Source organism: Mus caroli, unplaced genomic scaffold, assembly GCF_978045245.1.
Source record: "Mus caroli unplaced genomic scaffold, Mus_caroli_1 scaffold_4, whole genome shotgun sequence".
Classification (NCBI taxonomy): domain Eukaryota; kingdom Metazoa; phylum Chordata; class Mammalia; order Rodentia; family Muridae; genus Mus; species Mus caroli.
The window spans coordinates 107907846-107929080 of record NW_028227259.1 but is presented as its reverse complement, the minus strand read 5'-3'; the positions used below and the strand labels follow the sequence as shown (position 1 = coordinate 107929080).

At 44.4% G+C, this 21235-nt stretch overlaps 1 protein-coding gene across 1 annotated transcript in view; it reads right to left on the bottom strand.

The window, feature by feature from the left end:
• Positions 1–21235, bottom strand: part of Aff1 (ALF transcription elongation factor 1) — a 162743-nt gene that overhangs the window by 123615 nt on the left and 17893 nt on the right. Inside the window, exon 2 of the mRNA XM_029478020.2 lies at positions 16949–17004. Within this exon, the coding sequence (XP_029333880.1) occupies positions 16949–16977 (29 nt within the window). The 5' untranslated portion in view covers positions 16978–17004. The remainder of the gene's footprint in view (positions 1–16948; positions 17005–21235) is intronic.

The following is a 21235-nucleotide window of genomic DNA, read 5'->3' as shown; positions in this document are numbered from 1 at the left end:
TAGACTTTCAAGCACAGGGTGTGATTTTAAATATTTACCTATAAGAACCCCAGGAATCCCAGGCCAGCCCAGAACTAGCAGAGAATGGCCTGTGGCTCCTGCTACCACCCCAGGAGAACCACCACACCCAGTTTATACAATGTTAGGAATGAAACTCAGGGCTGTGTGCATTGGAGACAGGCACTCTGCCAACCCAGCTACATTCTAACCATAGCCCCTTTTAAAAGAAAAGAACCCATGTATGCATGACTGTTTGCCTGCATGAGTGCAGAATCTATGGACGCCTGAGATGGTGCATCCTTTTGGAGTTGGTGTTCCAGGCAGTTATGACCTGGTGTGGGCTCTGGGAACCGAACTCTTGATTCTAAAAGAGCAGCGGGTGTTCTCAACTGCTGAGCCATGTTCCCAGAATCCACTCTTCGGCTGAAGGACTGATCTGTCTTTCACTGAAGGAAGGATGACTTAGGCCAAGGCTTCACCCTCCCATCAAGATGTTAGGTTTCACACATACCTTATGGCTGAGTCAGAGATACTACAAACTATGGGAGGAACAAAGCAGGTGACCATGGAGGGATGAGTTCCATATCAGACCCAGCACAACACATATGATCTCCTCCTCCCTCCCAAATGGCTCACCTCTCTTTTTCTTCACAATTCAGGAAGCAATTATAAGACTATACTGTGGCTCTGGCCACAGTAGCATCTGTCTTTGTCTTACTCAGCTCTGTTTTCTCCTTAGGGAAACGGACCCACCTAACCAGCACCAACACCTGTGTGGACTCAAGAGCTGGACCCAATGTGTGTCCTCAGCCACGTGGTACACAGACTACCAACCACCAGCGGGGGTCAACCTCAGATTCTGCAGTGGTCGACATCCATTCCAGAGCTGCCTTCCTGATTAATGTAGCGGTTGCTCCCACGGTGCTGTCCCCAGCAATGATTCCAGAACAGGATATTGCTCATCAATCTCTCCCTGTAGCTCACCTACCACCCACTGGCCAGCTTGTTTTAACAGGAGCCGTCCATTCCCATCCCCCTCAGTATAAAGCCCTCTGAAAGGTCACCAAAGTTCTGTTCTTAAGATCTTTGCCCATCATAGGAACTGAGTGTAACGAAAACACCGTATCTCAGCAAGCATGACTACAAAACTTCTACAACGTAGTACTACGAAGGAATGCCAGTTTATATCTTGATATCTTCTAAATCCAGGCATTTAAAAGGGAGAGGGGGGAGTTGTGTGGAGAACACCTGTAATCTGAGCACTTGGAAGGAGGAAGCAAAAGGAATGGGAATTAAAGGTCAACTTTGGCAAAGTTTGGGACCAGCCTGGGCTACATGAGATCCTGTCTATAAATGAGTAGACAAGAAAAAAAAAAAAAAACAAAACAAAACTAATTAGCAACAACAATAAAGGGAGGGCTGGAGAGATGGTTCAGAGGTTAAAAGCACTGACTGCTCTTCCAGAGGTCCTCAGTTCAATTCCCAGCAACCACATGGTAACTCACAAGCACCTGTAATGGGGTCTGATGCCCTCTACTGGTGTGTTTAAAGACAGCTACAGTGTACTCATGTACATTAAATAAAGAAAGAACAGAAAGAAAAGGAAAAGGAAAGAAAGAAAACAACTATTCCTGACAGCAGAATTCAATTTTCCTTTATTCTAAATTATTTGTTCATTTACTGTGTACCATACCTAGGTAGACTGCTAGTCCTCAAAGCTGTGGGTTCCCAACCTTCCTCATGCTGGGACCCTTTAACACAGCTCCTCATGTGGTGACCCTCAACCATAACATTATTTCATTATTACTTCATAACTGTGATTTTGCTATTGTGAAATGTAATGTAACTATCTGAGATGCAGGACATCTGATAGGCAATCCCTGTGAAAGGGTCGTGACCCACAGGTTGAGAACAGTTCACTGCCTTAGCGACAGCGAGTTGATGTTCTTTACTGTCTTGGTTCCCTGTAGGGAAAGCCCTCTGGACTGAGCCACATCCAGACCCTGCACTTCACTCAGCTACAACCCTGGAGCTCCTAAGTTACTCGTTAGTGAGTTGCCACTGGGTTGTTACTCTTTCCTCTTTCTGGGCAGTCCCATCTTCTTACTGTCTTTGGAAACCTTAGCATATGAGAGATCCATTTTCTACAGAATAATATGTATCTGAAGCACTGACCAGCAATGAACTCCTGACAAAACGAATAGTTCAGCTCTGAAAGGCATTTCCAACAGAGGCTACTCTCTTTAAGAGTGTAGCTGTGGGCAGTGACAGCTCTCTCGCTCCAGGCACCTGGGTGCAAGCCTCAGTCTAATTCCTGGATCCCAGCAAGTAAAGGAAAGAGAAAAACCAAGTAGACAGAGTTGTCCTCCCACCCCCATTACACACAGGTATAGTCTCACTCCTTGGTATTTAGAAGGGACGCGGACTTGACCTGTTTTCTGTTGCCTCATCCTGATCTCCAGGTGGCAAAGCCGAGGAACTAAAAATGGGTTGCTCTTAACATCTGTTTTACATTCAATTCACTGACAAATCCTCCTCCACTCTCTTGAAAACCATGCAGAATCCATCGGGTTATGTCTAACCCTCTCACGGGCCTTAATTATCCTCTTGGGAAGCAGAGGTAGATGGATCTCAGAGTTTGAGGTCAGCCTGGTCTACACAGTGAGTTCCAGGACGGCCAGGGCTATACTGAGAAACCCTGTCTCAAAAACCCAAAAGCAGAATAAAATTGGATCAAACCACAAACACAAGTAAATTTCTCCAAAGCTTGTCTTTCTGCTACTTATAACACCCACTGCATGCCCTGCACAGCTCACTTGGCCACTTCCTAAAGATGCTCCAGAGATCAGGCTCTAATGAGCCTCACTCAGGTCCTTAGAAGGGTCTTTACAGTTGGGGGTGGGGGGTATGAAGGTGGGGGGGACCACGGGGAGAGGTTGAGGGTGCAGGGGTGAAGGTGCTGTTGTCTCTACCTTTCTTCCCTTTTCTTATTTCTATAAAATAATTTATGGAATATATAGTTCCTTTACCTAGACCACCACCAATACTACTACCACTTCAAGTTACCACATTTTTTGACTCCTATTGCCCACCCCCCAAAAAACTTAAGATATGCATGTTGCTAGGCCTTTAACCCCAGAACTTAGGAAGAAGGGGCAGGCAGATCTCTGTTTGAGGCCAGCTTAATCTATGAAGCCGTGCTATATACTGAGAACTCTTCTTCCTAAGTTCTATATTTGCAGGTGGGGGTGAGTTTGCACACAGACATATAGGTGCCATGGAGCCCAGAGACATTGGATCTTCTGAGAGCTGGTACTTCTGTGCTGGGAAATAAGTTCTCATTCTTTTCAAGACTTGCACATCCTCTCAGTCAATTCTAAACCTACCTCCAAGAAGCCTACCCTGATGGCTGACCACTCGAGCAACGGGGTGTCCCTCCTTTATATTCCTAAAAAGCCCCAGAATTTCCTGATAGTGATTACAGATAAAAGAGCAGAAGGGCTAGCAGGGATGAAAGAGACAGCCTGTACTAAGGCATGGGACTTGAAGGCAGAAGCCTTTAGATGGGCTTGTGTAAGTTGTATCGCTAGGCAACAGAGCTGGTGGAGGATAAGTCTTCATAAACAGGAGGCTGAGGTCCAGGGACCCTAGGACCTCTATGTTACTGGAAGTGAATCATGGGCGTGAGATGGATCAGAACTGCCCAAGTCTAATGATGTCCTCCTGACAAGGAAAAGGGAGGGTGGAGAGAGAGCAGGGAGTCACTGCTAACCTACATGCAGAGTGATAAAGGGACTGCAGGGCAAGGAGGGCAGCCTAGCTCAGCTGGTACATTGCTTGCCTAGCACTGCACAGTCAGGTGCGGAGCCTCACATGCCTCTAACACCAGCACCTGGGATGGGCACCACAGTAGGTCAGGAGTTCAAGGTCAGCTTCAGCAACCTTGGTGAGTTAGGAACCCTATCCACAAAAGGAAAAAATATCATAAACAAATCACTCTTAGTTTTATGGCTTGGGCCTTAAAGGAGCTTTTGGGCTGTTTTTTGTTTGTTTGTTTGTTTGTTTGTTTGTTTTTTGGGTTTTTTGTTGTTGTTTGTTTTGTTTTTTACAGATTTCTTTATTATTATATGTACATACACTGTAGCTGTCTCCAGACGTATCAGAAGAGGGCGTCAGATCTCATTATGGATGATTGTGAGCCACCATGTGGTTGCTGGGATTTGAACTGAGGACCTTTGGAAGAGCAGTCAGTGCTCTTAACTGCTGAGCCATTGCTTCAGCCCACCTTATGGATCTTACCTCCTTCCATACACTTCCCTGAAGTACAAAAGGAACTTTTCAGTGGGGATAGCAAGGCAAATCTGAGCCGTGGGTAAGGGCTAAGCCAAAGGCACACTCAGAACCCCTGAGATTTGAGCAGCAAATCTCTACAGGTCAACAAGGAAACTGCACCAAATTACTGCCAAAGACTCCAAAATTGGGGGCTGGAGAGAGACTAGCTGCTCTTCCAGAGGACCTGGAGTTCAATTCCCAGAACCCATGAGTTACAGAGAGACTCACAACTGCCTATAACTCCAAAATTCCTGGAGATCTGATGCCCTCACACAGACATCCATGCAGGCAAAGCATCAACGCACATTTAAAAAAAAAGTAATGAATAAATTATTTTTTAAAAGACCACAAAATTGTCCATCAGCTCATTAATGATTCTATTACTATTAACTTCCTAGAAGCCATCACAGAATATATTTCTTCCAAACGGAGATAGTGGTCTTGACATTTGGTCTGTACGTAGTTGTTCTCAAAATTATCTATGACAGGGAAAAGACTAAACAAAACCCCACCCCACATCCACCATCCCTTCCCTTTCTCTTGCAGCAACTATACAGACATCTGAACATTAGCCTGAGCACCCTGACTGCAGACAGGGTGCCTACCGTGCCAAGACACTGACAGACTAGGTATAGATGAGTGCTTCTCAGCCTTCCTAAAGCTTCCACCTTTTAACACAGTCCACCATGTTGCATAGACCTCCCCCCGACCCCCAACAACAGCATTATTTTGGTTGCTACTTCATAAGTGTATTTTGCTACTGTTATGAATAGTAACAAATACATGATATGCAGGATACCTGATATGTGACCCATGTGATGGGGTCATTCCACCCCTTGTGGAGTCATGACCCAAAGAATGAGAATGGCTGCTGCTGCTCCTGCCATAGAGTCACTTACAGGTGACTTTCAGGCATGGCTGGCCAGGAGGCTTGCTTCAACTTTAAAATAATTTAGTTTTAGCCAGGTGTGGTGGGGCAGGCCTTTAATCCCAGCGCTCGGGAGGTAGAGGCAGGCGGATTTCTGAGTTTGAGGCCAACCTGGTCTACAGAGTGAGTTCCAGGACAGCCAGGGCTACACAGAGAAACCCTGTCTCGGAAACAAAAACAAAAACAAAAGAAAAGAAAAGAAAAAAAGAAAGGGCAAATTATAATAGGTTTAAATACCTACTAGAAGCAAGCCACCGGGCTGGTGAGATGGCTCAGAGGGTAAGAGCACCCGACTGCTCTTCTGAAGGTCCTGAGTTCAAGTCCCAGCAACCACATGGTGGCTCACAACCATCCTTAAGGAGATCTGACTGGTGTGTCTGAAGACAGCTGCAGTGTACTTACATATAATAAATAAGTAAATATTAAAAAAAAAAAAAAAGCAAGCCACCTCCAGGTCAGCCTCACTTCTCTCCAGAGCAGAGGCACATTTATACACACACATAATGACAGGTCAAACACCTAATGGCACCATCTCTTTCTAGCCACTGGGATGTCAGCTTGGGCAGCTGCTCCAAAGGGACAGAGACCTGTCCCTCTCCAGTGCCCAGTGGTCCCGTCCCGAACAGCTTGCCTACTCCAGTTTTGACCCTGGAGCCTCTGCACAGGCCTGCTGAATGTACAGTTTAACTCTGGCTATCTGCCTCCCAAGTGCTGGGATCAAAGGCACGTAGTACCATCACTAACAGGCTTAAAAATAATAATTTAAGGCTGGGCATTGTGATACACAACTTTAATTCCAGCACTGGGATAAAGGTGGCTTTCTGTGAGTTCCTAGGCTAGCCTGGTCTAAAGTAAGTTCTGGAGCAGCTAAAGAAACTCTGTCTCAATAGCAATTTATCATCATCATCATCACCATTACTATTATCATTTAAAGGCTGCACCATCAATACAACTAGCATCTGCTGAGTTTGTTTTTGGTTTGGTTTAAGACAAGGTCTCACTATGTAGCTCTGGATGTCCTGGAACTTACTATGCAGACCTAGATGGCCTCAATCTGCTGGGATTTAACCCCCCCCCCAACATACAATACACACACACTTAACCCTATTTTTACTGTACAACTAAAGGAACACTTTAGAGGGGATAATTCTGCCAGCTTTTCACATCTGGGGGTGGGGGGGAGGGAGGAATTTCAAGACAGGATTTCTCTGTGTAGCTCTGGTTGTACTGGAACTCACTGTAGACCAGGCTAGCACCACCACAGTCCAGTGGGGGAAATTTTTTTTTCTAAATGTATTTTTTTGCCCTGTTCTGCACCCTGGCCTCTGAAACACTTGGTTCCCACTTGGAAGTCAGAACTCCATTCTTAAGGAGATTTTCTATCTCAGGCATCAAGAGGCCACTGGAGGAAAATAAGTCTCTGCCGGATGTTGACAGTCTTTAAAGAGAAGCAGCTGCAAAGTGGAACCGTTGGGACACTGATTGAGCTGCAAGGCCACCACCTGGCACCTGTGTGGGGCTGCACAGACCCAATCGCTCTAGGAAACACCACCTCATGAGTGTGAAACTGTGTATGTGTGTGTGTGTGTGTGTGTGTGTGTGTGTGTGTGTGTGTGTGTGTGTGTGTGTAGCTGTACAGCTCTGGGAGAGTCTAGGCAGAAGAGCCACCTCCTCCCTTATATTTTATACTAACAAATCTTTCCCCGACATATGGCTAGCTACCCTAGCTCCCTCCCATGTAATCAGCTTTGTGCCTTCAGCAAGAAAGGTAGCTCTTAACTGTGGTAGCCCTGCTAAGTGGATGGATCCCTTAGGAACAACCTGCTAGTTAACAGTGTCAAAAAAGACAGCTGGCTCCAGACAGATCCAGCACAAATCTCTCCGAGGCAAGCCAGGGCGCATAGTGTTTCCCTGTCTACTGTTCCTAGTTCCTAAATAGCTAATGTGCAGTTGGGTTTGAGTTGAGGTCTCAGGGGCCCAATAACAACAGAACTTAAACCAGGCATGGTGGGTAGTTCATGCCTCTAATCCCAGCACTTGGAAGACTAAGGCAGGAGGATTGCTGGTGAGTTCTAGGACACCCAGGGCTAGAGTGAGATCCTTTTTCAAAATCTATCAATCAAAATTAGAAAAGTAGTTTGATTGTCTGCCACAGATTAATCAGCTAATTTGTTCGTTTGTTGTCTTCAAAATTGTAAATCTATTTGGAGTTGTAAGATTGAAATGAAAATATTATCTCCCCAGGGTCAGTCAGAGCTAGAATGAAACCCTGCAAAAAAAGAGGAAGAAAGAAACATGGGGGGTGGGGGAGGGTAGAAGGGAGGGATGTTTAAGAAATATAGCACAGAGCCTGGCTGTGCCCATTAAATATTAGTAGTTCTGGAGTAAATATTAGCGGCTCAAGACAGTGGTTGGTGATACAGCACTTGCCTAGGATTGCCCTCAGTTTTAGCCAAAGCCTGTTACAAAGAAAAGTTGTTTTATCCTGTGGCACCAATGCTCTAAACACTACTGGGTGTGCATAGCTAATGACATGCATATCTAACTAGTTGGTGTTACCCACTCTTCCTCTCAGATGGATGAGGGGGGCTTGAATATAGTTGAGCACACGTCAGCAGGACTGTGTTTTCCCCTGCCAGCCCAGCTGTGACCTCTTTTCCCTTCCCCGATCTTCCAGCTAATAGACACAGATAGAGCTAATAGACACAGAGAGAGCTAATAGACACAGATAGAGCTAATAGACACAGAGAGAGCTAATAGACACAGATAGAGGTCTATTACCAAGTATTTGCAAAGTGAAGAAGCCTTAAAGTTCTCAAGTGATCAGTGCTGGGCTAGCCCCACGCCCAGTGCTGTGCAGTCACAAAAGACACGTTCTGACCTCCAGCTTTGAGTCCTGCAGGGCTAGGCTAGAGGAGCCTAAGGAGGAACAATGCACTTTACAGAGAGTTAGCCCCAGTTCAGGGCCGAGTTAGTAGCATAAAATGTGACCTTGGTGCTGTTGCTTTGTGCACAGTAAATGGTCCCAAATGCTAACTGTATTTCCAGCTACAAGCTAAAGGTTTTGACCGCATACAAAGTCCTGAAACTACATCAAAACACTACCTACTGTCTTTGAGTGAACACTTTACAACTGCCTTTGGATCACTTTTTACATAGTGACAGTTTTCTTTAGAACTCAGCTCTGAGCCCTGCATGGGAGTGTATCTTCTGGTGTTGGGGTTAGATGGGGAGAGAATGATTTTAGCTCTCAATCTCCCAAGGACAGCAGGACTCAGAAATCCCACTAGGCTTAGTCTTACTAAGGACAAAAGGGATCCCTGCAGGGCCACCCTGTGCAGGGAACATCTTCCCAGGAGTTGAGAACCAGTGTGCATCGGTAGGTAACTCTGCTGTCTGCCAACAACTTTAACAAAGGTTGTTCTTTCTGGAAGAAAGAACCGCCAACCTTCAGGAGCAGGCCGCTTTCACCACTAGGAAACCCTGTTTTCTTTTAATTAAAAAACACAACAAAATCCTAAAGGTCATCCAGCAGCTTTGTTTACGAGTAAGAGTGGAGCAGCCTGCATTTATCAGCCCAAGGGATTCTTTTACACTTTGATGTGGAAGGGTCGGGGCCCATTGTGATTTCAACGACTCGGATTGAAACCCTTTCACTTGCAAACAAAGCCCAGTCCCCAGTCAGAACCAACTGTCAGGAAAAAAAAAAAAAAAATTCATTGCCTCTGCCTCCAATTATTTATCGAAGTTGTGGGAGAAGTCTCTTTAAGATCTCTCGGGGGAGAAGTCTCCAGCATACCCCAGCGCATTCCAGTTTGGTCTGCCTAGAACGGCCCTTTTCTCCAACCCCACCCAGAGGGGAAAACCTCTTGCTACCGGTAACCCATCTGGAACAACTTTCCCTGGCTTTTATGCTTTCCCAGAAAGCCCCGGGGGTCTAACCTTACAGGTCCTTCAAGTGTTCCGCCTTTAGGGCAAGACAGTGATTCTATAAGGTAAGGTGTAAAGAATGCATTATGCTCCCTCGTGGATATCACAAGGTACCCAAAACCCCTTTTACCAACCTTACCTGTGTAACTTTCTTTTAAAGAATTTTAAAAGTTTAAAGAATTCTAAAGTAGATAAGAAGTCAGCTCGGATACAACAGAAAGGAAAGCACCCAGCAGGAGGACTTTCATTGATCATTTGTTTTTGAGACAGGGTGTCTCAGTTGTCCAAGCAGTCCTAGAATTACGTATACCAAGCTGGTCTTAAACTCAAAGATCCTCTACCCTCTGACTCATAAACACGGGGATTAAAGGCATTCTATACCATGCCCAGCAGGATTTTTAAAAAGTAAATGTTTTAAATTAGAGCACACTATTTTTTTAAAAACAGGGGTTTGGTAGCAGACACCTTTAATTCCAAAGGTAGCTATCTTAGTGAGTTCAAGAACAACCTGATATACAAATTGAATTGAATTCAAGGCTAATTGGGGCTGCAGGGTGAGACCCTGTCCCAAAAAAGAAAAACAAAAAAATCTGATTGTAGATCTTTAGGCAGTCACCCTGGTGCACAAGAGCAACCCCAGTGTTCAGGAGATGGAGGCATGAGAGCGAGAGCTTGATGCCAGTCTGGACTTCTAGCAAGACCATGCCTAGGAAATTAATAACAATTAAATATATGCTTTGAAATGTTTACTTTTTGTGTGCGCATGCTTGCGCACACCACTACACATGTGGAAACCAGAGGTCGGCGGCTTATAGGAACAAGTTCTCTCACTTATATGAGTTCTGGTAAACAAGACCCAGGTCAGCAAGCAGCAGGCACCTTTACGCACTGGACGGTCCAGTGGACAAATATACACTTCTGAAAGTATACCCAGTTGAGAGTGGGGTTCAGTCGTGAAGGTCTGAGTAGGATGCTTAAGACCCTGGGGTCCAACACCAGCACCATCAAAACAAAGGAAAAAATACCGCAAGGACAACTGACAGTTTGAAGCAACTATTTTCGTCTTGACTCTCACTCGGCTTTTAAAGTCCATTCAGGAAACGGGCATGAAAATCTTAGCCTTGAGGCATGAACATGTAAAGGGAGCCAGAAGCTGGGACTGGGAGCTGCCCTGTGTATATGCTGGGTGATTTGTGGCATCCCTCCAAACTCCCCAAGTAAGATTACCCTGCTCCAGAGGACGCCAATCAAACCCGCCCCTGGCAGGCAGCGCCCACCTGATAATCACCTCCGTTCAGAATGGAAGTCAAGACCCCCACAAGAAGCAAGCAGCTACTCAATGAGGAACATACCTGACATAGAAGTCCCCGAGCAGACAACGCCCTCACCCCACCATAATCAGGATCCATGTTCTAGAGAAGGGCTCCAGAGCAGGAGCTGACACAGACCTAGTTAGTGCCTGTGTGAACTTCAGCCACTTCACTTGCTTAAGTCAAGATGCAAGCAAGTTTAAGGCATTTTAAGTGCTTCTGAGGGCCAGGCGTGGTAGTACACACCTTTAATTCCAGTATATGGGAGTCAGGGAAATCCTGAGTTCCATGACAGCTTGATCCGCAAGTTCCAGGCTGGCCAAAGTTACAAAGTGAAACTTTGTCTCAAAAAACACAGAAAAGTCATGTAGCTTCAATTGCTTTCTCTTTTGGTTGCCTTAGTGAGGTATGTTTGGTTTACTAAAATAATTTATTAACACCCTGACTTAATAAATATATGCTGTCTTTCTTGTACCAATTTATTTATCTTTTATTTATTTATTTATTTTATTTTATTTTATTTATTTATTTTTTTTTTGGCTTTTCGAGACAGGGTTTCTCTGTGTAGTCGTGGCTGTCCTGGAACTCACTCTGTAGCCCAGGCTGGCCTCCAACTCAGAAATCCGCCTGCCTCTGCCTCCCGAGTGCTGGGATTAAAGGCGTGCGCCACCATGCCCGGCTATCTTTTATTTATTTTGAGACAGTCTCCCTGTGTTGTTTTGGCTGACCAGGTACTTCTCTATTTAGACCACCAGACTGGCCTGGAACTCAAGAGATCAATCAGCCTGTTTCTCGCTCCTGGGTGCTGGGATTAAAGGCCTCTGCCGGACCACAACAGACCCCCACACCACACCAAATCCAGTGTTTATTTAATTGTGTGTGTGTGCTCAGAATAGAACCCAAGGCCAGTGGATCTTTAAGATACATTTGTTGTGCCAGGCGTGGTGGTGCATGCCTTTAATCCCAGTGCCCAGGAGGCAGAGGCAGGAGGATTTCTGAGTTCAAGGCCAGCCTGAGGCCTGAGTTCCAGGACAGCCAGGGCTATACAAACAAAAAGTAACATTTGTTGTTATTACATTTGTTTGTTTGTTTGTTTGTAGTCTGCCCAACTGTGTGTGGGTCAATGGCAACAGCCTGGGGTAACAGTCAGTTCCCTCCATCCCTCTTGCTCCTGGATCCTGAGGCTTGAGCTCAGGGTCTCACTGTCAGCCTTGGTGGCAGGCACCTTTGTTCGCTGAGCCACTTTATCAGCCCCCTATAAGTCTTATTTTAATTATTTCTTAACAATTATTTATTTTATTTATAGGAGTACACTGTAGCTGTCTTTAGACACACCAGAAGAGGGCATGGGATCCCATTGCAGATGGCTGTGAGTCACCATGTGACTGCTGGGAATTGAACTTGAGGCTTCTGGAAGAGCAGCAGTCAATGCCCTTAACCGCTGAGTCGCCTCTTCAGTCAGTCCCCCAAGCCTCCACCCCAGTCTTTTCTATGACAACACAACAGTATCTTTCTGCACTGTTGACTGGGAAATGCCTTCTTTTGGCAAAGGGGTTAGGACAAATTGCTCAGAGCAGAAACGAAACCATACAGGACTTGTGCTACTTCTCTTATTGCAAGTTCAACCTGATTCAGAGCCCAGCAGTCTAGTGGCTCTAGCACACCATGGCCTTAGTCACACACTCAGTCATTGCTGTTTTTAGGAATACAAGGACTAGGGAAAAAAAAAAAAGTGGTGATTTGAAATGATACCCCAAACTTGTGAAAATCAGGGCAAATGGAACTGGATTCCAACTCTGGTCCCTGAATTCTGCACTTGATATTAGCCAAAAGGCAGAAAAGCGATGGTCCCTGAATTCTGAAGGAAGCTCCCGGCCAATTTCACAGGGTAAGTGGTGTCACAGCTGAGCTCTTCAGACAGAAGGGATTCTTCCTGCCTCAGCATCCAACAGACTCCAAACACGTGCAGTGTGTTCATTCATATCTAAGCTGAGGGGATGGCCTGGACAGTGTGCACTTCATGGAAAGCAGAGACAAGATTACATCATCAGCTTTCGGTTGTCAGCATTCCTACAGCTATGATGGAAGGCTGGTGGGGGGAGGGGGAAGGTTGGAAGCCACATGCAAATAAATGTGAAACCACCTTAGGCTCTAAGACTCATGTGCTTAGAATAATCGGTAGATGACTCCAGACACGGCTGCCTCACAAATACATGAGTCTCCTAAACACCCACCCTCCACCCAAATAAAAATCACAAGCACACAACTCACAGTGGGAAGAAACAGCCTGAGTGTGAACAGTAAGAAAAGAATACAGTGGTTTATTCTCTGGCAATAAAAAAATGAATGAAATAAATGCAAGCTGCAACATACATGTACATTTGTATGAACTGCTCAGAACAGGTGAAAGTATCATGACAAATGCTTAATAGGATTGATAGGTAGGGATGGAGATACTAGGATTAACTACAAAAAAAAATTAAATGTAACCTTGGTTATTAGTGATGAGAGTTCCTAAAAGTGGGCTGTCATGGAGTTGGGGAAGCAGTCCAGCAGTTAAGAGCACTGGCCACTCTTTTGGGGCCTTGGTTTAGTTCTCGGCCTGTCATGGAGGAGTTCAAAGCACTCTTTCGGCCTCCATGAGCACCAGACATGCACAAATAATATAAATATATGCACCAAACTAAGAAAATGTTTAAAAAAATAAATTTGGGCTTAAAGTATTAACGTGTATACTTAAAATGGGTGGAAATTATACCTTATGTTTGTTACAGATGTGTAAATACTACAGAAGAATTTGTTGTTGCTCTTTCTTTCTTTCCTTCTTTCTTTCCTTCTTTCTTTCTTGTTTTTTCAAGACAAGGTTTCTCTGGGTAACCCTGGCTGTCCTGGAACTCGCTCAGTAGGGTTGGCCTCAGACTCACCAGAGTTTTGCCCTCTGCCTCCCAGTGCTGGGATTAAAGGTGTGTGCTACTACCACCAAACCTGTAAACACCTCCGGCTAGGGCTACCGACTGCGGTGCACCTAGTTTGTAGGTAGGAAGTGAGCTGTGGCAGTTACCACAGAGGTTCACCCTTTTGTCTAGGGTCTGACTGCTAACCAAAGCCCTCCCGTGAAGGAGAATGGAGGTTGCCCGAGTGGAGGTTGGTGTGAGAGTCAGGGTTTAAGATGCTGCAGGCACAGCACATGATCCTCCTGAGCCCAGTTTATCCAGGCTCTAACAGTCAATCTGCCTTCATAACTGTCTCAGAGGAGAGGCCACCACACCAGCTGGTTATAGGTCCTGCCCACAGTTCCTGTCATGACTGTGATGACAGGTCATATGATCTTATTGGGAAATGACTCACTACCTCTGTTTGTACAATTTAATCCCTACTTCCCACCCCCAGATTAACTAATCCTTCAATAAACAATTAAAAAAAAAAAAAAAGATTCCCTCCTGTCTGAGATAAACCCTAAACTAAACCTTCTCGAGCTCATCCAACTGGACTAACTCATTTAAAGTTCCAGGACAATGACCAAAACCTGCCAATTAGCAATGTGTTTCTCAAACAGTGGAAAGCCATGTCCTGTGCCTGAAGCTTGCAAGTGAGGCCAGAAGCTACTTCACTTGGGAAACCCTGGATTTGTCTACATGCTCCCACTCCATTTTTCGAGGTGTGGATTCATTACAATGCCCACGCCAATCACTATTTTGGGGGTGGGAGGTGGGGGTGGGGAAGGCATGGTCGAGGGCCATTAATCTCTTTAGTAAGCATGTAACACTTCAGCTGCTGGTTTACAGGCCCTGGAGAAAAATCTGTCTGAATAATAGGTGTTAATCTGCTCCACACCTCGTAGCTTCTCAATTAGGAGCACTACAGTGTTGCGGTTTTCTGCAGGAGGAAGACACCACTGACCAGATCAGAGATAACAAATTACAAGCCCTCTGGGTTCCCCAAACACTGAAACACTTATCAGCAGAACAAAGTATCAAGGCAGAAGATTAAATCATACCAACAATCTGGTAGGATACTCAAAAATAAAATTTACTTTCCTCAGCTCTAAAGCAAGTATTTCCTGAATGCCTCTCAACTTCATCTGGTTCCAGTATCACACCTAGAAGATAGTTTAGCACATGGTAGGAAAACCTTAACTTTACCTTTAAGATTCACAGGAGGAAACGAGAAGTTGTAGCAACTGATAAATAAGGGTGAGAATCAAAATGAAAAAAAAAAAAAAGTTCTGCTTCTGTAAGGGGGTTAAAAAAGCAATCAAACTCCAGGTAAAACTGCACAAGTTAAAGGTGAAGTGATTTAAAACGTGGCTTGAATTTGAGCTAGCTATTGATTCACACATCCACTTGTCCTTATCAAAGAGCAACAGCATATATATACTTGCTTATATGGGTTATTTGAGCACTGGTACACTCAGAAGCCAGAAGTAAGTGGGCATCAGATTTCAGGCAGTGTGGCTTACAGACATTTTTAAGTTACCCAAAGTAAATGTTGGGCACCAAATGTGGGTCCTCTGCAAGAGGACATTTCTGAATCATCTTTTATTTCATTTTATTTGAAACACTGGGGTCCCATGTAGACCAGGCTGACCTCAAACTCTGGCTCTTCCAGTCTTAGTCTCCTGGGTGGTAGAATTACAAACATGCACCGGAATTTTATTTTCATTTTGCTTTTTTTTTGTTGTTGTTGTTGCTTTTTGTTTTTTTTCGAGACAGGGTTTCTCTGTATAGCTCTGGCTGTCCTGGAACTCACTCTGTAGACCAGGCTGGCCTCGAACTCAGAAATCCACCACCTGCCTCTGCCTCCTGAGTTCTGGGATTAAAGACATGCACCACCACTGCCTAGTGAAACTCTTTCTTAAAGACAAGGGATGGTTGGAGAGGTTGCTTAGTGGTTAGGTGTACAGACTGCCCTTGAAGTAGACCGGAGCCTACCCTACCACACACACACACACACAGAGTTCACAGCAGTTCACAACAGCCGGAAGCTACAGGTCTATGAGAATCCAACACTTCTGGCCTCTAAGAGCACCTGTACTAGAGAGAGAGAGAGAGAGAACATGTACACAGACACACAAATATTTTAGAAAGAGAATATGTGTGCTGAATCACATGCATTCCACTCATGTGAGCGGCTCTGCAGCATAACATTCCAGGTTCCTAAAACTTAAAATTCTCAAAAACTGAAAATCTGGATTGCTATATGAAATATCTGCAGATAATCCTCTTGAAATGCTGTGAAAAGCCAACCAAAGCCCATATGTAGACCAGATCAACCACGAATGCCACCAGCTTACAAATTCTCATTAAAAAAAAAAAAATATATATATATATATATACCAAAACAAAACAAAACAAAACAAAAAAAAAAAACTGAAGCCATTTAAATGTCAGCTAAAAATACAGGCCTGGAGTAGGAAAGGCCTTTGGAAGTACAGTCAAAACCAATCTATAAAGGACAAGGCATTTAGGCAAGAATATAAAACATATATGTAGCCAAAAGTATGAACAAACTTAAAGACAAATGAAGGCAGTTTTATACTCGGTCTTAGAAGGTCCCATGTTGTCCCTGTAGTAGGAGAGGAGAATGTACCAAGATTCACTACAGGACCTCCAGAGCACAACACTGACGTCCATAAGTGACCCTCAAAGGGGAGGAAGCAGGAAGAACGTTGTCCTGAGTTCCCAGGCTCCATTTCTTCTTACTCAATAAATACTAATTTATTGAGTGATATGAGTCACATTTTTTAAAATGTGTTTTTGAATAGCTAGTTTAAATAACTTATCCATATTACTGAAAATCCCACATGGAGGTATTCTTCTAGACCGAATCAAAAGTTAGTATAGAGCACTCTACACAATTAACACTTGTCATTTCGTACAAAAAAAGGCAACTTCTACACTGCATACACGGAGGAGGAGAGATGAGGGGGAATAAAAGGTAAGTATCAGAGGTTGCCCTTCATGGAGGCACACGTAACGACAACCTTTAGGCACAGTCTCAATGCACGTTTCCTAAAACCAGTAATATATACTTAGGCCAGTATCCTGAATACAGAATATCTAGCTAATAGTCCCACTTTTCCCTCCCTCTGTATGCTCCTGTTTGACACTGAAATTCTGATAACCCTCCTCCCCAGCCCATGAATTAAAGGTGTGTACCCTCACACCCCACCAACAACTGGAGATCTGCCTGCTTCTGCCTCCCAAACCCTGGGACTAAACGTGTGAACCACAACATCCAGCTTACTTGCTTGGCTTTTCAAACCAGGGTCTTGCTATGGAGCCCTGGCTAATCTTTTTGTGGGATCCAAGCTGGTTTACGACTCTAGAGTGCTGAAGTTATAGGCAGGTGTCACCATGGCAGCTGGAACTTCTTAGAATATCAGATTGTAAAGTTAAATGTCATTTTAAATGTGAAAATTCTTTTGAATCGCAGACGCCACACTTACCTGCTGCTGCTGCTATCCTTAAAAGCCATCGCTGCTGGTCAGTGGAAGGTGCTCATCTGGAAGAAAAACAGCAATGTAAAATGTGAGCTCATGAGCAAACATACAGGCGCCCTACACCCAGCTTGCCACCACCAAGGAGGCAACATTGAGAGCTCCCATTTGAATTAGGAAATGCTTCCTTGCAAACACAAAACGGCTAAGAAATAAGAAAGTAAGAAATAATGCTCACCATCCTTAGCCATCAGGGAAATGAAAGTTAAAACTTTTTTGAGACGTCACATTAACTCAGTCAGAGTGGCTAAGATTAAGGAAATGAAAGGCAAGAGATGTTGGTGGGATGCAGGGAAGCCTCATGCACTGTTGGGAGTACAGATTGGTGCAGCCACTGCATGTGGAAATCAATGTGGCAGCTTCCCAAACATTATACTGATGAAATAATGGAGTCCCTGAAAGGACAAATGCCACACGATCTCACTCGTACATAGCTCTGAGAATCAAATCTTACATTTGTGTGTCCAGTAAGGAGAGGCCTCAAAGCACTGAAGATTAGACAGAGACCATTGGTTGAAAGGAAGAGAAAGGTGTTAAGGGAGAGAGAGAGAGAGAGTAAAGCATGAGGGGGATGGGGATAATGGCAGGGGGGTTCAGTTGGGAGAGATGGAAAGATAAGGTGGAGGGTGTTGGGGGAGGGGTAACTAATATTAAGGGTGTTTAAAAGACACACAGAAATCTACTCTTCTATAAACTTCCGAGTATTTATATGGAATATAATTTGACCCAGTGCCAAGTGTGGGATAATTCCCCCTAAATTGCTGTTGGTCAGAGGTATCCATGAGACTACTCCCCCAAAATAATACAGCCTACTGCCATTGCTCTTGGTTGCCCACGAGGACTTCCTGGTAAGACCCCACTGCTAAAGACACGTTTGTTACAGGTGCTGACCAGGAAGCTTTCTCTTACTGGATAGTTTTCCTAGAACGTGCTGCTGGGAGAGGAAAAAAAAAATCATCAATGGACAAATTCACTTACAAACCCTGTGACCTGCAACACTGACCTGTAATGGGAAAAAAATGCTCACAGGCACAACAGTAAGCAAATATGCTGTAGCCTACTGGGTTCTGAATGGATTTTAGGTCACTCTATAGGAGGGAACACACACCTGGTACTGTAAATCTGACCCAAGATCCATGGTTGGGGGCTCACAGGTTGCACTGGCAGATCTGCTGCTATGTTTGTTTGAAACAGGGTCTTACTATGCAGCCATAGATAGTCTGGAATTCACTATGTCGTCGATTAGTCTGGTCTAGAACTTACCAGACATCGGCCAGCTTCTGTCTCTCAAGTCCTGGGATTAAAGATGTAAAGTAAACCTCAGCCAGTAAACCCACTACTATTATTCAGTTACTCAGTATCTAAGTTACATAGTATCTCTGTTACACACTATTCTGGACATAGTGTCTAAAGTTGTATCTCTCTACTCATAGATAGTGCAGCTCTCAGACCTCATCAGGGAAGTTTCTTTGTGCAATGGATGGCAGTTAACCCAGAAATTCACGTGGGTCAAGTGCAGAGAAAAAGTGTTAGTCGAGTACTAGCACACAAAAGGGCCATCTGTATTACAATATTACACCACCACCACCCCCAAGGCTCAGAGAACATCTCAGAAGAGGGAACACTAAGGTTATAAGAGCCAGAGGCCAGGAAGGACTGAAACAAAGTCTTTCAGACTTGAACAGACTACTTAGCCCAGCAGCTGAGATGCCTGCAAAAGGCCTGGGTGGGGAATCAAGCCAATCCACACTGCAGCATGGGGTAGCCAATCAGCCCCACCCCTAACTGAGATGCTCTGGCAGCTTTCAAAAGGGGAGAGTAGGTTTTTCAGGGTGGGTGGACCAGACTCCAGTGGATAGGTCCCACACATAGTAGCATGGGGCAGCACAAACTGAAGTTCATGGGATATCAACAAAAAAAAGAACATGAAGTTTGGGGGGAGGGAGATGGATCTAGAAGGAGTTGGGGGGGGTGCTCAAAATGCAGTATGACATTCTTAAAGAGTAAAACTATTTTAGAAAGAAAGAAAGAAAATTGTTCGTCACTAACTTCCAAGTTGAGTGAACAAAATAGCATATTTCAGAATCCAAACATTGCTCTCTTACTTTATTACACTCTAGCCTCTCTCTTGCCTCTTGCCTCCTTACAACCCTTCCCTCCCCCGACTCCATGTGGCCATGGCCAGGCCCCCATTTCTCTACTCTCTCCTTCTCTCTGCCTTTCTCTGCCTCTGCTACCCTCTTAACTCCCCTCCCCATGCCCTGAATAAACTCTATTCTATGAGAGAGAGAGAGGGGGGGGGGAGGGAGAGAGAGAGGGAGAGAGAGAGAGAGAGAGAGAGAGAGAGAGAGAGAGAGAGAGAGAGGCCAAACATTACTATGGACTTTGAGGCTGCTACTCAAAGCATTTTAGAAGGGGAAAAAAACATACATAGGTTTATTATGGGAAGGAGGGAAGGAAATGCCATGTTCTGAGCGTCAACTTTGTGCTGAGCACTATGTTAAGCCTTTGAGAAATGTTTCATGTAAACAGTAAAATAAGCTTTCTGAAGTACACACTAATATCTCATCTTGCAAATGAGAAACTAGGTTTGAAGCTATCAGCCCAAGGTCACAGGTTGTGCTAGCATCCTCGAAAAGACTAAGAGGAGAAGGGAAAACTACTGAGTGTCCAAGAGAACAGCTGATTCTCATGTAAGACTGTAATGCTTTGCAGAAAACCAGTAGGGGACATATGCCCCAGCCCCTGTGCCATGCCCGCTAGTGCTGGGGAAAAGGGTCACAAGGCCTGTAATTATTAAACATAAATTCAATTTTTTAAAATGTAGGTTGGCTAGGTGTCCAGGCACATGCTTATAATTCCATAAGAGTTCGTTCAAGGCTGGGCTAAGCTATATAGCAAGTCCCTGTCTCAAAAAACAAACAATTAAGCCCAATTGGAAGTCTCCTCCTTCTTCTCTTCCTCCCTTTTCTTCAATTTTAAACAGGCTTTCAAAAATCACTCTACAACAGAGATTGCCTGATTTTCCTGCCTCTACCTCCTATAAGTTGCAATTACAGGCACGTGTCCTACACTGGCTTAAAATAAAATTCTTGGGTTTATTCTCTGAAAATGGGACTGGATTTTAGGAGAACGCATTTGTTCTGCAGTCTGCAGGCGGCCTTGGTACTATCTGTGTCTAGGAATAACTTTGAGTAAATATCAGCAGCTGTTTCCTTTCCCTCCTGTCTATTTGTAAATTGGCTGCACTTATGCTAACTTGCTTCACTGTTGTCTGTTTCTGTTTTTTCTTGAAGCATTAGTAAAGACAAGGTAGGTTGCCAAATCACCTTAATAATTTATCATTATTTGATACAAATGGCAACACTACATGAAATCTGTAATCATTTTCAATTGCCTCCTGCCTGTAATTACTTTTAACTGTTACAATTTCTTCTGAGGCTGACCCACTGGGCAATGCTGGCGGTGCTGATAAGGCCTTTGATGTCCCTCTTCAAATAATTTAAACCACTTAACTACAGTGTTTCCATGCTGGTAGACATTATTTGTTATTGTTATCTCTCCTCCCAAAGGCTACAATGCAGCAGATGTTACATTACCTTTCACTCATACCCCAGCAGCTGTAAGATTTTCAGGGTCAAATTTCTTTTAGATTCAGTCCTCCAGCCAGTTACAGTGGCCTTAGGCAAGTTCTACAATCTCCAACTCCATATCTGCTTTCATCCTCCTCTGATTTCATGTCCCTTTTCTCTTTTTCTCTCTTCCTATATTGCTAACAGTTTACTTTCTGTCCCCTCCCTCCCTGCTCTCACTCTGGCACACAGAAGATTATCTGTGTGCAATGTCGGAATTGTGTTGACATTATTCCTGAGAATACTTCTGTAGAGGAATCAGAAGAGTCTACAATGGAACTCCCACGCGTGATTCTGCTGATAAAGAAGTCCAAACTGTTTGCAAAGCAAAGGTGTCTACCTTATTAATAACACAATCTAGATTCACACGGGTAGGGAATCTCGGTGAGGGACTGTCAAGATCTGTGGTCCTGTCTGTGAGGACTAAGGTTCTAAAACAATGTATTAAAGAATGACCTTTAGGATGCTTTACTAATGACCACACCACAAGGATTACCGGGCTTAATCTCCCAAAGTAGACCAGATTCTGTCCACAAGATCTGTCTAATACGACCATACGTGGTTTGCACAGCTAGTGCATGTCTACTACATCAGACGTAAGCTG